General features: G+C 36.1%; 2 protein-coding genes across 2 annotated transcripts; both read left to right on the plus strand.

Annotated features, from left to right (window-relative positions):
- The first annotated feature begins 413 nt into the window (after positions 1-413).
- LOC111374805 lies at positions 414-1,513 on the plus strand. Its single transcript, XM_022997542.1, has 2 exons — positions 414-688; positions 847-1,513. The coding sequence occupies exons 1-2, from the start codon at positions 414-416 to the stop codon at positions 1,511-1,513; spliced, it is 942 nt and encodes a 313-aa protein (XP_022853310.1).
- Positions 1,514-8,207: 6,694 nt separating this feature from the next.
- LOC111374806 lies at positions 8,208-8,630 on the plus strand. Its single transcript, XM_022997543.1, has 2 exons — positions 8,208-8,403; positions 8,467-8,630. Exons 1-2 carry the CDS (start codon positions 8,208-8,210, stop codon positions 8,628-8,630), a joined length of 360 nt encoding a protein of 119 aa, XP_022853311.1.
- Positions 8,631-14,653: the final 6,023 nt, after the last annotated feature.

Raw genomic sequence — 14,653 nt, forward strand, 5'->3', positions numbered from 1 at the left:
TGCATGGAGCTGATTGATCAGTGGGAGTTGGCCCGACTACCGATCCCTGAGGATGATAGTGTACCTACTGAGATGTACATTCATGATGATGCACCTCCACCTATTTCAGACAACGAGGCACAACCTTCTAAAAAACCTAGGGTTCATGGAGGCTGGATTAGTGATGACGATGAATAAAGAATCAAAATCTTAGTAGATTTTATTTGATTTAATTGTTATTGATGTCTAGTAGGATTTCTTTTGTTTTCCCGTTGATTAGCGCCAGACGCTCTGTTATTGCTTTGTATTCCTCTTGAAGGATTTTATTTAGATGATAATAATTTTTTTTTTTTAGCTATAAATCTCTTTCCTATATTGTGCAAGTACTGTCGACTTCTCTGAATGAGATTACATTTATGATGGTATATAGGACTATGGCGCGAGCAAGGACAATTATTGAATTAAGGCGAGAGATTGATGAGTTGAAACGGGCCCTGGCTGCTCAGGCTGCACCTCCAGCTCCACCAATCCCACCTGTACCACCAGTGCCATTAGCATATCCACATATACCGTCTATTCTGATGGTAGAACAGTTTCGCATTTATCGACACTCTACCTTTGATGGAGGGAAAGACCCTCTGGCAGCTGAAGAGTGGTTGAGTGCTATTGAGAAAATCTTTTGCACATCTCTTGTCCAGAAAATCAAAAGGTATTATGTGCTGAGTTTATGCTAGTTGGAAGAGCAAGCCATTGGTGGGAGAACAACGCAATTTAACTTGGGATCAGTTCAAAATGGAGCTAACAGAGAAGTTTTTCCCACAAGCTCTACGAGACTATAAGGAGACAGAATTCTTAAGACTGGTACAGGGATATGGAAATTTTCGAGTATGAGAGCAAGTTCGAGGAATTGTCCCGATATGCCCCACATCTTGTAAGTACTGAGCTAATGAAGGCAAAATGTTACGAGAGGGGCTTGCACCCAGAGATCAGGCAGATTGTGAGTTCAAACGATCTCACCACTTTTCAGGCAGTTGTGAAGAAAGCTCAAATAGTAACCTATTCGGGTGTGAAGTTGATAAATCAGGGACAGCGTAATGACTTTGGAAAAAGGAAGTTGGAGGATAAGAATAAGAATTCTCGACAGTTTAAGAAGCAAACAATTGTGGGCCAATCAAGTAATCCTCCATCCCAATGTCCTAAATGTAACAAGTTTCACAGAGAGGAATGTCTGTATGGGAAGTATACTTGCTATAAGTGTGGCCAACCTAGCCATGTGGTTTCCTCATGTCCATCGATTAAGAAACATGAACAAGAGAAGAAAGGAAAAGCAAGGGTGTCTGCTCTGACTCACGATGAGGTTGCCCAAAATCCGGACGTAAACGCAGGTATTTTATCCATCTCTGGAACTCCAGTTTATGTCCTTATTGATTCCGGTGCAACACATTCGTTCATATTTAATGCATGTTTAGCTAAGATTAATGCTTCATGTAAGAAGAATTATAATGTACTAGAGGTTAGTATGCCATCAGGATGAACTATTGATACAGATAGGATAGCAACGGGAGTACAAATAAATTTTGATGGATTGATGTTAGAGGCCGACCTGTACGTTATAGAGATGAAAGACTTCGATATTATTTTAGGCATGGATTGGTTAGGTAAAAATCAAGCCACGATAATATGTTTTGAGAAAGAGGTGATTTTTCAAAGATCGAAAGAAGAGGAATTCAGATTTTATGGATCGAAGGTTAAGGCACTTCCTCGCGTCATCTCAGCTTTGAAGGCAAAAAGCATGTTGAAGAAGCCTGACTGCCAGGGGTATCTTGTCAGTCTTATTAGTACCTCATCTCAAGATAAGACATTGGATGATGTGCCAATAGTACGGGAGTATGCTGGTGTGTTTTCTGATGATCTACCGGGTATTCCACCTGATAGACAAGTGGAATTCACGATAGATTTAGTACCTGAAACTACTCCTGTGTCCAAAGCTCCATATCGAATGGTACCAAAGGAATTACAAGAGTTAAAGATGCAGTTAGAAGAACTTCTAGAAAAAGGGTTTATTAGACCGAGTGTATCTCCATGGGGGGCTCCGGTACTCTTTGTAAAGAAGAAAGATGGTACTATGAGGCTGTGCATCGACTACCGTGAATTGAACAAGTTGATGATCAAAAATAAGTATCCTCTTCCTAGGATTGAAGACCTATTTGATCAGTTGAAGGGCACATCCATATTCTCAAAAATTGATTTAAGGTCGGGCTACCATCAACTGAAGATTAAGTCGGTTCATATACCAAAAAGGGCATTTAGGACTCGATATGGGCATTATGAGTTTACGGTGATGTCTTTTGGCTTGACGAATGCCCCTACGATGTTTATGGACTTGATGAATAGAGTGTTCCATCAGTATTTGGACATGTTTGTCATCGTATTTATTGACGACATACTGATATATTCGAGAGATTCCCTGCAACACGAAGAACATTTGAGGATAGTTTTGGGAACCCTGCGTCAGGATTCAAGAAATGTGAATTTTGGCTTGACCGAGTGGGATTTCTAGGCCATACTGTTTTAGTACGAGGAATTGAAGTGGATCAATCCAAAGTTGAGGCCATAACAAATTGGCCGAAACCTACAAATGTTGGAGAAGTGCGGAGCTTTCTAGGATTAGCCGGCTATTATCGGTGATTTATAGAAGGATTCTCCAAGATTGTAGGTCCTATGACACAGTTGACTCGGAAGGGTACTAAGTTCGTATGATCGGAGAAATGCGAACAAAGTTTTCAAGAGTTAAAAGACAAGCTCGTATCTGCGCCAGTTTTGACTATTCCCGATGGTTCAGAAGGTTTTGTGAGTTACAGTGATGCATCCAAGCTTGGTTTAGGATGTGTTTTGATGCAACATGGGAAAGTGATAGCTTATGCTTCAAGGTAGTTGAAGCAATACGAATAGAATTATCCCACGCATGACCTTGAACTAGCAGCGGTAGTGCACGCCTTGAAGATTTGGCACCACTACCTATATGGGAGCAAGTGTGAGATCTACACTGATCATAAGAGTCTCAAATACTTCTTCACCCAAAAGGATTTGAATATGAGACAGCGACGGTGGTTAGAATTAGTGAAAGATTACGACTGCACTATCATGTACCATCCGAGTAAGGCTAATGTAGTTGCTGATGCACTGAGTAGAAAGAATATGGGACAGTTTTCAGCACTGTGTACAAGACAGGATCATTTAATAAGAGATTTTGAAAACCTGAGAATTGAAGTATTAACGTCACCAGTAAGGGCATTAGCAAAGTTAGCAAGTTTTACTATGAAACCGACACTCAGGGACAAAATAGTAGTCGCTCAGAAAGATGATCCCTTTTTGGAAAAGATCAGGGCTGATGTAGGAACTGAGAAGAGGAAGGGATTTGAAATAGCCGAAGACAAAGCCTTGATGTTTAAGGGTCGATTGTGCGTGCCAAAGGATGAAGCGTTGAGAAATGAAATTATGACTGAGGCTCACTCAACCCCTTATGCTGCCCACCCAGGTGGAACTAAAATGTATCGAGATTTGCGTAATACATTTTGGTGGAGAAATATGAAAGGGAAGGTAGCTCTGTTCGTGTCCAAATGCATGGTTTGCCAACAGGTGAAGGCTAAACATCAGAGGCCATTGGGACTGTTGAACCCCATGGACATACCAGAATGGAAGTGGGAAAAGATTGCAATGGATTTTGTCATTGGATTTCCTAGATCAGTGAAAGGTCATGATGCGATCTGGGTAATTGTGGACCGACTTACAAAATCTGCTCATTTCTTGCCAGTTCGGACAACTTGCAGCTTAGAACAGCTTGCACAAATTTATGTCAGGGAGATTATGCGACTTCATGGTATTCCGGCATCTATCGTATCAGATAGAGACCCGAGGTTTACTTCGAAGTTTTGGATAGGTCTTCAGAAAGCTATGGGTACCAAGTTAACATTTAGTATGGCATATCATCCTCAGACTGACGGACAATCTGAACGAACTATACAAGTTCTTGAAGATATGTTGAGAGCTTGTGTCCTAGATTTGGGTGGTAAATGGGAAGATCATTTGCCGTTGGTTGAATTCACATACAACAATAGCTTTCAAGCCACTATTGGCATAGCCCCGTATGAGGCTTTGTATGGTAGATGATGTCGTTCGCCATTATACTGGGATGAAGTTGGTGAAAGGAAAATTTTAGGCCCAGAATTGGTCGAGAAGACTGTGGAGGCTATAAATAAAATTAGATCAAGAATTAAGACTGCCCAAGATCGTCAAAAGAGTTATGATGACAAAAGGAGGAAAGAATTGACTTTCGTGATTGGAGAGAAAGTATTTCTCAAAGTGGCACCAATGAAGGGAATACTACGATTTGGAAAGAAAGGGAAGCTAAGCCCTAGATTTATCGGTCCAATTGAGATTTTTGAAAAGATTGGGAATGTGGCATATCGATTAGCATTGCCACCTGAGTTTTCAGCAGTGCACAACGTATTATACATTTCTATGTTGAGAAAGTACATTCCGGATCCTAAGCATGTGGTGAATGTTCAATCACTGGATGTCCAGAGTGATATGACTTATGAGGAAGCTCTTGCAGTGATTCTGGAGAGAAAGGACCATGTCCCGAGAAATCGAAAAGTCCCACTAGTCAAAGTCCAGTGGAGTAAACATGGTGAGGATGAGGCTACTTGGGAACGAGAAGAGGACATTTTAGCCAAGTACCCCGATCTCCTTAAAACAAGTCAGTTAAATTTCGAGAACGAAATTATTTTAAGTGGGGAGAGTTGTAGCGACCGAAAAAAAAATGTGATTTGTTCATTTCAAATAAAATTTTCTAATAGGACTCAAATATAATTTGGGTTATATTATTATGTCGCTACGACACTTCCTAATAGTCCAAATTAAAATTTGGTCACGAAAGTAAAATTTCGCGTACTTGATTTTTTTAAATTTTACAAGGTGCCAAAATCTCTTTAGACGACAAATTTTATATGTTACTTTGTTTTGACGACACACATTTTATTGTATATCTATTAAATCTTTGAAAGTTAGATTAGAGAAAAAAAAACAAAAAACAAAAAAAACCTATTGTATAGTACATTAACCATCCCAACTTACCTTAATATTTAAGCCCCATTTTTTTTATTAATAAAAAAAAATACAAACGAATAAATAAGAAGAAAACTGCCATTTTGTTTTTAAACTACCATTTGGTTAGTGGGATGATAACCTACACGTCCCTATCCATATCCATTTGGAAGTTAACATTTTAAAATTTCAACCACCCCCTTTCCTCAAGTGTAACCTCCAATTTTAAATACAACTCCCACCACCATTTGCAATTAAAAATTTGTAACTCCCATTTTATAATTCTACACGGCCACTCTCACTCTCCCTATTATACTTATTGCATCAAATTATTTTGCCCCTTCTTCCATAGACAAAAAGAACTTTGAATCTGAAAATTTCTAAAGAAAAGGGCAAGACGTACACTGCATTTTATTATTTGGACACGAAAGGATATTTCAAATTCCAAACATTAAGGTAGGAGTGCTTCGGCACTTATGTAAGTGATGTAAAATTTATATATTTTCATTTGCATTAAATGTGTTATTGTGTTGCTCATGATGGAATCACCGTTTGGTGGTTTAAACAAGAGATGAAGAGATTATTATGACAAATGAAATGAAGTTATCAAAACCTAAGAGTAAGCGGACTGACTGATCACCAATTCGCTTGAAATTGACGGTAACACAATTGACCAAAGCTTGCGTTTCTGAAAATATATATTTTTACCTTTTACTTAAGTGTTTCCTATTGAGTATTATTTATAGTACTCATTCCTACAAATAATTTTACAGGTTAAGATCGAGGCATGGCAGTGGTTGGCATAGTGGCAGGTGCTCGACGATCTCTAATGCTTTCAATTTCTAGTAAATATTTCTATTTATGTAAACATTTTATGGATACTTAGATGACAATAGTTAGAAATGTTTTAATGTTTATTTTGTCTAGTTTCATAGTCAATGCATGATAATTAGAATTTAGAGGTGTTGGATTGAATATGTATGAAGTTTAAATTTATGCTGGGTTAAATTTAAGATTCTGTCCTCCTATTTAAAAATGGTGTAACTTGGGCTACGGTGCATGTTTTTAAGTGAAATCAGTGGAGTTTGAAAGGTCTTTGAGTCTTCTAATAGTGGCCTTTGGAATTTCTCGAAAATATTATCTAAAAATAAAGTTATGCTTGTTTTAGTAATCTGCATCGTGTCAAATCCGAGATTTCTGTCCAGTACATTCGAGTAATATTTTCGTGTTTCAAACGTTATTGTCGAAACCCCAAATTTTATATGTGGTACATATATGAATGATTTAATCCCTGTAAAAATTTCATAAATTTTAATAGACATTTGCTAGGCCAAAGATATTTTTCTTCCGCTGTCGTTAAATCCGTAACTGTCGATTTACCTTCAAATATTTTACAAAATCAAATTTTGCTACATTTGCCTAAGTTATATAGATAACTACCTTCCATTATATTTTTATATATTTTTTAAAAAAATTTTGGATTTATAAAATACTTTGGCTATCGTCAAAGGGCTCGAACCAAAGAAAGAAACGAATATTATTTGAACGCTTCGGTTTCCGAGAATTCGGGGCGTTACAGTTAGTGTGCGGGAGATTCGTTCTTTTCTTGGACATGCAGGTTTTTACCGCAGATTCATCAAGGACTTTTCCAAAATAGCATTACCTTTATGCAAACTACTACGAAAGGATGTGACATTCGAGTTCGATGATACATGTAAAAAGGCCTTTGACACGCTTAAGGAGTTGTCAACCTCTGCCCCAATTATCCAAAACTTTCCATTTGAGATCATGTACGACACAAGCAACTTTGCAGTAGGTACTATTTTGGGTCAAAGAATTGGGAAAGCATCCCATGCCATCTACTACGCTTCCAGGACTTTAAATGGTGCTCAACGAAACTACTCCACAACTAAAAAAGAACTATTGGCTGTTGTTTTTGCTTTAGAAAAATTTCGCCCTTATTTGCTTGGTACTAAAGTAATTATTTATTCTGATCATTAGCTCTTCGCTATTTGATGATGAAGAAGGAGGCAAAACCAAGGCTAATACGATGGATACTTCTCTTGAGTGAATTCAACTTGGAGATCAAAGATAAAAGAAGAACATAAAATAGTGTTGCAGATCATTTGAGCAGTTTAGCTCATGTAGACAATGAACTTTAGTTGCAAGAATCATTCCCCGATGAGCAACTGCTTGCTGCTAATGCAACACTACCTTGGTACGCAAATATGGTAAATTATTTAGTTACTAATGAATTTTCTCCTAAATTGTCTAGGGCTCAATGGGACAAAGTCAAAAATGATGCTAAGTACTATGTGTAGGATGACCCATACTTATGGAAGCATTGTACAGATCAAGTGATAAGAAGGTGCATTCCTGAAAACAAAATTATGTCCATTCTCACTTTTTGTCATTCTTATGCATGTGGGGGTCACTTTGGCTCAAAAAGGATAGCAAGAAAGGCATTAGAATGTGGATTTTATTGGCCATCTTTATTTCGAGATGCTTATTAATTCTGCAAGACCTGCGAACAATGTCAAAAGATACGTAATCTATCCCAAAGGAATGAAATGCCACAAACACCCATACTCGTTTGTGAAATTTTTTATGTTTCGTGCATCAATTTCATGGGATCATTTCCTACATCTTTTGGTTATGCTTATATTTTACTTGCTATTGACTATATATCGAAATGGGTGGAAGCAAAGGCCACCAGGACTAATGATTCCAAAGTAATTGTAGATTGTATCAAGTCTAACATATTCTCTAGGTTTGGAACCCCAAGGGCTCTCATAAGTAATCGAGGCACTCATTTCTGCAATCGAACTGTGGAAGCCTTATTGCGAAAATACCATGTAACCCACAAGGTGTCCACTGCCTATCATCCACGAACTACTTAACAAGCATAAGTGTCAAATAGGGAAATCAAATCCATCATTCACAATACAGTCTGTCCAAGTAGAAAAGATTGGAGTATGGGCTTAGATGAAGCTTTATGGGCATACAGGACTGCATACAAGACACCCATTGGAATGTCACCTTACCGGTTAGTGTTTGGAAAACCATACGATCTTCCAGTCGAACTAGAACACAAGGCTTTTTAGGCTATCAAAAGTTTCAACATGAAGATAGATGAGAGCGGAGAGCACAGAAAGTTGCAAATTCAAGAATTGGAACAAATTCGCAATGATGCCTATGAGAGTGCAAGATTTTACAAGGAAAAGATGAAGGCTTTTCACGACAAAATGATCTCCAGGAAGGAATTTAGAATTGGTCAAAAAGTCCTTCTATACCATTCGAGACTTCAATTGTTTCTAGGTAAATTATGTTCCCGTTGGATTGGACCCTTTATTGTTACTAATGTCTTTCCTCATGGTGCAGTTGAAATACAAAGTTTGGCAATTTCTAAAGTGTTCAAGGTGAACGGCCATAGACTTAAACCTTTCTATGACAGTATCCAAGTGGAAGAGCTACAACACTGGATCTTGAAGATCCAGTCTATCCCGGTTGAAGAAGGACGCAACCAGTCTAACCAAAGACAATAAAGAAAAGTGCTGCTTGAGAGGCAACCCAAGGGGAGTTCATTCCTTTACATATTATTTTTCTTTTTGTTTTCATATTTGCATTCATATTTTAGGTCAAATTTGTTCTCTTCTTGACATCTCACTTTACATTGGGGACAATGTAAATTTTAAGTGTGGGGGAGAGAATTTAGATTGAGTCTAAAATTTTCAATTCGTATTTTTGTGTTTATTTTTGACTTTGTGATAAAACTTCGACATAAGGGAAAGAAAATAAAGTGGTTTTGAACAATTTTAGTTGTGTATGCTATTTGCTAGATTCAATTGAGCTTCTGAAGAATTTATAACATGATTGAATAAGTAATATCCCAACTTAGAGTTAATTAGTGTGGTTATTTTCTTTGAGGACTAGATTTTGTGGACAAAAAGCCGTGAGATTTTGAGGCTTATGATTGAAACCATATCGGTCTCACTATTTTCTTTCATGAGTGATTTTCTTCCATGGACTCGCTTTTCTAGAACTTGCCTTGATTCTCTTCAAGGCCATATTGATACATAAATGCATGAACATGATTAAGGCCATCGTTATTGCATAAGTTAGTTAGCTTAACCAAATAGCCTACCCTGTAATTAATTTTTCCTTTGTTGAACCCCTTTCAATTGAATGGAACATATTATTCAATTTCAATTCATAAGTTCCATTATTAGTGCAATGTTTTGAAAAAAAATTGAAAAAAATTTAAAAAAAATGATGGAAAGGGCAAAAAAGAAAAAAAGTGATGGAGAAAATGATTTTCAATATTCCATAATTACTCTATGTTCATGATTTCTCCCAGAATCACAAGAAAATGATTGGGTTGTGTATAATAGATGCAAAGAAGCTGTAAGTGGAGAGATTTGATCTTACATGTTTTATGTATACATTTGAGCTGAGTTAATTCATTTTACTCCACTAGTTTCTATGGCTTTTGAGTTACTTATCCAAATATCTCACACCTGGATCCTCAGCCACGTTACAGCCCATAAAAAAGACCTTGCGATTTATGTAATGCATGTGATCTAATTGGTGCAGAATGAGAAGATTTGTAAGCTTAAAGTAGAACATCTCTGTCGGAGTAAACTTGAGCGAAACACTTACCCATTAAACACATGAGAGTTGAGTGCTTATATCCTGTGAGAGTCTACATGTTTGATCTTCATTTGAGAATGCTTGTTGATTAATTATAAGTTGTGCGAGAATGTTTATCCATGAATTGTTATGTGTATTGAAGAGTTTGATTGTTCTATGTATGTGGCATTAGAACCCTATGAAAGTGAGTTTGAGTTTTACTCAAGGACAAGCAAAAGCTAAGTGTGGGGGAATTTAATAAGACGTGAAATGTTGTGATTTACATCCATTCTTGCACTTTTATGATTAATTAACACCTAAATGTGCTAAGTACCCTTATATTGTAATTTAGGTTGCATTTGGATGATCATGGCATAAAATAGAAGAAAGAGTGAAAAAGGACTTAAATGGAAGAAATTGAAAGTTCAGGGACCAAGTTGTAAGTAATCTCTAGATGAGACGAGCAATGGAATGAAGATTAAAGATGTTGCAGGATCAATTGGACACAATTAGAAGTTGAGGGTTGAAATTGTAAGAAAAGCAATTTAAAAGAATCAAAAATAGAATTCGGGACTAAAATACAACTTTTGGAAGAAATTTTGCCTGGGCAACAGCCAGTTATAAAATCCAGGCAACCGGCCAACACCAAAAATCAATTACCGAAGCCAAAAGCCATGCCTGAACGTCTGTCCAAGTTTTTCCTGAGGGACAGCCCAGGTGAATCGCGGCGAGAAAAATCTGGTTTCCTTTTTTGATTGAAATTCTTATGGAAACAAGGCTTGTTCATGATATATATACCCCAAATCTCATTCAAAACCTAGAGAACGCCCCCAACCCTATTTTCCTCTCTTTGTGCTCAAGATTATTGATAGATTGCTAAACTTCATCTCTTGGTCGAAGGTTATTGAAGCTTTGGAATCGTTTTCAATTGTGAGATCTACCTAATTTTCATCGTTTAATTTATATTTTCAGTATTGAATATTCTTCTATGCTTGATTTCATGATTGATGTGTTTGATTACAAAAAGGATCCATTAGTTTATCTTGTGTTGCAATCTATAACTAAGTTAAATATCAAATCCATAATTGTATGATTAATTTAACTTGTGAAGCAACTAGAATTAGTAATTTGCTACTTTGGAAAAGTATTAAAATTTAGGAAGAATATTTATCTAGGTTAAATGCAATCGCTTGACTTGTGTTATCTAGTTCATTGATTTTTCTAATTCGGAAAGCCATTATTAAATTAAATTCTCGCACTTGTCTAAGATTGTTTGGTAATGATGATTAATTAGATCGTTCGTTTCTAATTAATTAAAAGTAAGGAGAAATAGGAAATTGTTTCGAATGGGAAATTACTTTTCAACGATGAATACTAGAAGTATGAATTAATAATTATTTGTGTATCAATGACCAATTGTAAATCTCCAACGGTGGATGCTGACTTAGACCAATGTTCGTTCTACTGATTTCATTTAATTCGATAATTTGCATTTACATTAATTGCCATTTTTAATAATTGTTTGTTTCAAAACCAAACCCCCCTCCCTTTTTAGTTAATATAGCATAAAAGATAGACTAAACACTCTTTGTGGGATCGACCCTTACTTCCACTACTACATTTTTTTTGAGGAGTATAGGTTCTAATTTGAAGTGTCTGTGACAGCATGCACCAGAAGACGAGGGACGAAGCGACTTGAATCCTGAACTTTGAGATTTGTTGAAAATTTGATATGTTGATAACTTAGCTTGTTCGTTGCTTAGATTTCGGGGCTTGGATTTGCACTTTAGGACGTGGACTTGAATTTGATTTGATTTGAAGTAGATTTTAATCTCTTTTGGACTTGACATAGACTTGCTTGATTTGAAGAAAATTTTAGTCTTCTTGTTGGTTGCTGGACTTGTGATTGAGAGAATTTCTTCTCTTCTTTCGGCTTTTGGATTTCTTGAGCACTTCCTAATTTTCTTATGCTCTTTCACTTGTGAAATTTTATGGGCCTTTGGTCCTATTTATAGGTAAAATTCATAATTAATTTTGTGAATGTGCAATTATCTTTATTTAATTGAATAATTATAAATTTTTAAAAAATTGGATGGGCTTTTGAATTTTTTGGGCCTTAGTAGACTTTAATTTAGCCCCTGTTTGGCCCCCTTTCTCATGCTCATTCTCATTCTTTTTCTCATTCTTATTTTCAACCACACAATCTTCCATAAAATAATATTGCACGCAAATAAAAAAAATTTTATTCTTTTTCAACCACACATTTTTTTAAAAACACTATTCCCACCATTAAAGTTTGGAAAGAATGGGGGCCAAACAGGGGCTTAATAAACTTAATTTGGTATTTATTTGAAATCAACTATGTAGGCATCTTTCCCTTCATCAAGCTTAATCACAAATTCAATTGTTGGGCATCAATGAAGTCAAAAGAATGTGTGCTAATTTAATCTTCATTAATTTCTACTTCAAATAGGAAAAACCTCACAATATCAATGCAAGTGTGAAAGATTTGTCAATAAGAAAAAAACTAGGATTTTGATTTCACCTAACTATCAAATATGTTACTCAATTATATAATTATTTCTAATTAATTTTCAAAAGCTTATAAGTAGAACCCTAATGTAGAATTCTATTCCTTATCTCGAATGCTAAGTAAAAACTATTCCTATATTTAAATTCCATTATCTCTACTCCGAATTAAAATATAGAAATTATAAAGTTTGTTTTCTTATGTGGAAAATGCTTTAAAGGAATTATACTTTCTTTAGGAACCTATAATTTGCTAGGTTATGTTATTCTAAGATCACGCTTAAATTTCTCTATCTTACGTGTCAAAATTAACTAGCATCAAATTATTCAATTATTGATCAATTAATTGAAAGTATTAAACCAATAACATAAACAAACAGAATTGAAGTAGAAATAACAAAAATAAATCAAACCGTATTCTCAAGTTTTGGTTACCTCAAATGTATATGAAGAGTTTAGTTCATAGTAAAAGAAAAAATTCTACAAATCATGATGAATAACGTAGAGAGGAAGAAGAATAAAAAACTCTTTTAAAGCTTGAATTAATCTCGCTTCTTGATGTTCTTCTTGATCTCTTGATTAATTTTGTCATTCTTGCTCGATTGAATTATGCTTGAGAACTGGCCATTGACTCTTGTAAATGTTATGCCCTAAGTCCAATCGATTTAAGTTGTACAACGCTTTTAATATGTGTTGCACAGTTCCTATGGGATTCTAAAGAACAAACACGCTAACTACAGTTGAAGAGTTGGAAAGAAATTTGCCTTCCAATAGAGCAAACAAGGCTTTAGGAGACTACAAGATGTGGTACACTTTCTTTATGAATCTCTGATGGTAGTTATGTTCTCAGAGCTTTCTTTGGGCTCAGTTCTTACTAGAAAAATATTGTATGGGGACTCATCCATCACTTGCAGCGGTTCCCTACTTGGCATCTACTACCTAGAAGAGGTTAAAAAGAGTTGTGCCACTCATTACATGGCACCTTGGAGCATGACAGATGTTCCTTTGGCGCGATTGTTGGATGGGTGATATTACAGTAGCATCTCTAATCCCAAATAAGCAGCACACATCCACAAGGGTACTGGATTATTTTAATAACATTGTGTGGAATTTTGGACGATTATTACATGTTTGTACTCCTTACATGATGATACTTTAATGTACAGATGCCTCGGACCATATTGTTTGGAGGAGCTTTGCTACCAATTTAACATAGCAGCTAATTTGTTCGGTCACTAGTCTCAGGACTCTATAGATTACTGTGAAGCTCCATTTTGCCTACCTCTATTTCATTCTTCTGTTGGGAATTATGGCAGACTCTCATTTTAGTAGATGTAATCATTCAGAAAATGTTTGGGTGTTAGCTGGCTTCTTGATATTGGTGTTGCTCTGAGATTGAGACCATCAGTCATATCATTACTGGTAACAACATCTCTGATCAGGTATGACTGCACTTGATAATTTTCAGATACCTATGAGATCAGGAAAGGGGGCCAGACTAAGATTCCAGAGATGGAGGTATTTTTGACAGTACGTTCACTGTGGACACATTAGCACTATCATTCCTCTAAATATTCTAATTTTTATAGAACGAAATGAATGATGCAAATCATAAGAAGATCTGCATGGTGGCCAGATAGATTATTTGGAAGGTATACCACATGGTCTCATTTTTTTATATGAGAGGACTTTTTAAGCTATGCACTGACAAGGGGACTTAACACTTGTACTACTTTTTGGTATTTCTAAAACTCTCCCTCCTTCACCACCACCTATTATGGTTGTTTGGTGATGTGTTAAGGATGGATTTGTGAGCGGTAGGGACATTATTAGGGATCACACAGGACACTGTGTTAGGGCATTCTTAGCATCATATGGCCCATGTTTGATTTTGAAATTTGAGCTCAGAGCTATATTGGATGGTATTCTATTAGCCAGAGGAATTAGATTATTAGCTATTTAGGTTGAGGCGAATTTGATCATGGCTATTCACCGCATCACCAAGGATTGAGGACCATGGAAGACTCAGGGCACCCTTAGATAGATTAGAAACCTCATCTCCTTCAACAGAGACATGATTTTCCAAATCTACGGAAAGGAAAATTAGGTTGTAGACTCGTTTGCTTCAAAAGATCACTGGCACTATCAGGAGTATGGACCATCTGACCTATCATGACAAATTAGGATACTGGTACTGATCAATAGACATGAACTACCCAACTCTTCTGTTTGTAGTTTCGGTTCCATTTTTTGCATTAATTCCATTTAACAGGGAAGTAGTATTTTCTTATTTATTGCATTAATTTCTTTTTTTATTCACTTGTTGCATTGTTTCTTTTTCGGATGTTAGGTTTATGTTCCCCTCCTTTCCTCTATTCTTGAATTTTATATATATATATATATATATATA

Source organism: Olea europaea, unplaced genomic scaffold (assembly GCF_002742605.1).
Source record: "Olea europaea var. sylvestris unplaced genomic scaffold, O_europaea_v1 scaffold1296, whole genome shotgun sequence".
In the NCBI taxonomy this organism is placed as follows: domain Eukaryota; kingdom Viridiplantae; phylum Streptophyta; class Magnoliopsida; order Lamiales; family Oleaceae; genus Olea; species Olea europaea.